This window comes from Numida meleagris, unplaced genomic scaffold (genome assembly GCF_002078875.1).
Source record: "Numida meleagris isolate 19003 breed g44 Domestic line unplaced genomic scaffold, NumMel1.0 unplaced_Scaffold180, whole genome shotgun sequence".
Taxonomy (NCBI): Eukaryota; Metazoa; Chordata; class Aves; order Galliformes; family Numididae; genus Numida; species Numida meleagris.
Genome location: NW_018363597.1, coordinates 397,612 through 400,202, shown reverse-complemented (window position 1 = coordinate 400,202; position 2,591 = coordinate 397,612). Strand labels below are relative to the sequence as shown.

The 2,591-nt window shown below is 73.3% G+C and overlaps 1 protein-coding gene across 1 annotated transcript in view; it reads right to left on the bottom strand.

The window, feature by feature from the left end:
- The window catches only part of KCNH2 (potassium voltage-gated channel subfamily H member 2), a gene marked incomplete in the record, with an annotated part of 51,920 nt that overhangs the window by 17,026 nt on the left and 32,303 nt on the right, over nucleotides 1-2,591 (bottom strand). Inside the window, 1 exon segment of the mRNA XM_021382131.1 lies at nucleotides 2,350-2,580. Within this exon segment, the coding sequence (XP_021237806.1) occupies nucleotides 2,350-2,580 (231 nt within the window).

The window sequence follows — 2,591 nt, the reverse complement described above, 5'->3', positions numbered from 1 at the left end:
TCCGCTGCGCCCATCCCCGCCGCGCCCGTCCCGCCCGTGTCCCACCCACACGCGTCCCCCCCCCGCGCTCATCCCACCCGCGTCCGTCCCACTCGCGTCCCATCCACGCACGACCCCCCCGTGCCCATCCCACCCGTGTCCGTGTCCGTCCCCACCCCGGGATGGAGGGGGGCACAGGGACCGGGGGGCGCGGGACCCCCGTGGGGGGGCGGCTTCGGGCTGCGGGGCGGCGGTGCCCCCAGCGCAGCCCCCTCGGTGCCACCCCCCCACGTCACCCCCACCCACGCAGCCCCCACACGCCGGGTAGCCCCACTGCGGGGCTGGGACCGTGATGCAGGGGTCTCCTGCAGGCAGTGGGGTCCGTGCCCCCACCCTATGGGCCCCCACTGCGGGGCTGCACCGCTCCATCAGCCCCCGCACGGCTGCACCGGGGGCACTGGGGGCACAGGGGGCACCGGGCACCCCCACTCTGACCAGTGCGCTCCCACATGTCCCTGTGCACCCCGCACCCCACACCGCAGCCCCCCCAACACGTGCAGACCCCACAGTTTGGCGGCGCTCAGCCCCACGCCGTGCACAGCACTGCCCACCCCGGGCCCCCCCAGCACCGTGGGTGCGCTCGGGGACAGAGACGCCCACCGCGTGCCCCACAGAAACGCACCCACGGCACCGCAATGCTCCGGGAACCGCGGCAGCACGGGGTGGGGGGGCTCTGCACCCCAAACCCCCCCGGCACCTGGCGCACGCTGACCCGACGTTCACCCTGCGCGAGGGCGGCTGCGGCACGAGGTCACCGGACACGTGGTGCAAGGCCGGCTGCAGCGCCGGGTTCCCACGCAACGCGGCTGCGGCACGAGGACACGGCGCAACGCGGGGAAATCTGCGGCACGAGGTCACGGCGCGGCGCAAGGACGGCTGCAGCATCAGGTTACCGTGCAACGTGAGGACGGCTGCAGCTTGGGGGGCCGCAGGCTGCGGGCACGGGCGCAGCTGCGTCAGGCACGTGGGGCACGGCGGGGCCAGAGCACCGCGGCGATGTGGGGCCGGAGTCCCGCCCTGGGGGAGAGCTGGGGCCGGGTGCAGGGCCGGGACCCCCCGAGCACCCCCACAGCGGGGGGACGGAGGGGTCCTATGGGCTGGGGGGGCACGGCAGAGTTAAAAGCAGCTGCCCCTCCCGTGCTCCCCGGGCTATAAATACCCCAGGAAGAGCCGCGCTCCCCGGGGACACGCGGGCAGCTCCGTGCCAGCCGCTCCGGCACCTGCTGTGCGCCCGGGGCACCCCCTGACCCAGCTCGGTGCCAGTGGGGTGACATGGTACGGCATGGCACAGCACGGCACGGGACAGCACAGCACGGCACAAGACAGCACAGCACGGCACAGCATGGTGCAGCATCACGCAGCACAGCATGGCATGGCACAGTGCAGCACAGCACGGCACGGCACGGCACGGCATGGCACAGCATGGTGCAGCATCATGCAGCACAGCACGGCATGGTATGGCATGGCATGGCACAGCACCAAGGGGACAGCACCAGAGTCTTCCCATCTGCTGAGCACACAGCACTGCTGACAGCCAGCTCCAGGCAGAGCCAATTAGCCGGGCACTAACGAGCGCTGCTCATCAAGCAGCCGCGTGCCGCCTGCGCCCAGCACCGTGCGGGTCCAAAGTGCACCCGCGGCCAACCCTGCCCCGCAGCGCCGCGCGCTGTGCCTGGCACCGCCGGGACCGCAGCCGCCCCATAGCGGGGCTGCCCCACCGCCGTGGGAGTCGTGGGGCGGCAGGCTGGCGGCGTGCCCCACTGCCCTCGTGCCCCAGTGCCCCACGTGGCAGCTGGGAGCCGGGAGCAGGGCAGTGCGCCGTGCGGCAGACAGCTGTGCTGAGAGCCAGGACACCAGCGTGGGAGCACGGGGCCTGGTGTGGGGCAGCCCCACAGCCCCGGAGCCTGCGCCACGGGGACCCGACCCGAGAGGTGGCTGTGCCCGTGGGGCAGCGGACAAACCCCGTTCCGTGGGGGGGACCCCGACGTGGGGGGCTGGGAGCCCCCGTTCATGGGCTGCCCTCACGCTGTGACCCTGCGAGCCGAGTCCCCACAGGGCGCTGCAGTGGGGGCCGTGCTGCCCCATATGGGCTTTGAAGTTGGAGGGCAGCAGGGCACTGGGGGGGCACGGTGCCACCCAGGTGTGGGGCAGCCGTGGGGCACGCGCAGAGGCCGAGCCCGGAATCTTTGCCCTACCCCGACCCACACGTGCAGGGGTCGAACCGCACCGCGCCACAGCGCCCCACGGCCGCCCCCCGGCTCCGCCACCCGCGGCACAGGGTCGGTGTCCGCCCCACGGCGCGGCGCCTACCGTCCTTGCGGTAGAAGCAGATCTCCACCTTGCGCTCCTCGGAGCCCAGCAGCGCCTGTGCGATCTGCGCGGCCGCGCTGCGCTGCGTGCGGGGCCCGTGCAGGAAGTCGCAGGTGCACGGCTTCTGCATGACCTCGGCGCGCGTGTACCCGCACAGCTCGCAGAACCCATCGTTGCAGTAGATCACGGCGCAGTTCTCCACCCGCGCGTTGGCGATGATGAACTTGCGGCCTGGGGGGGGG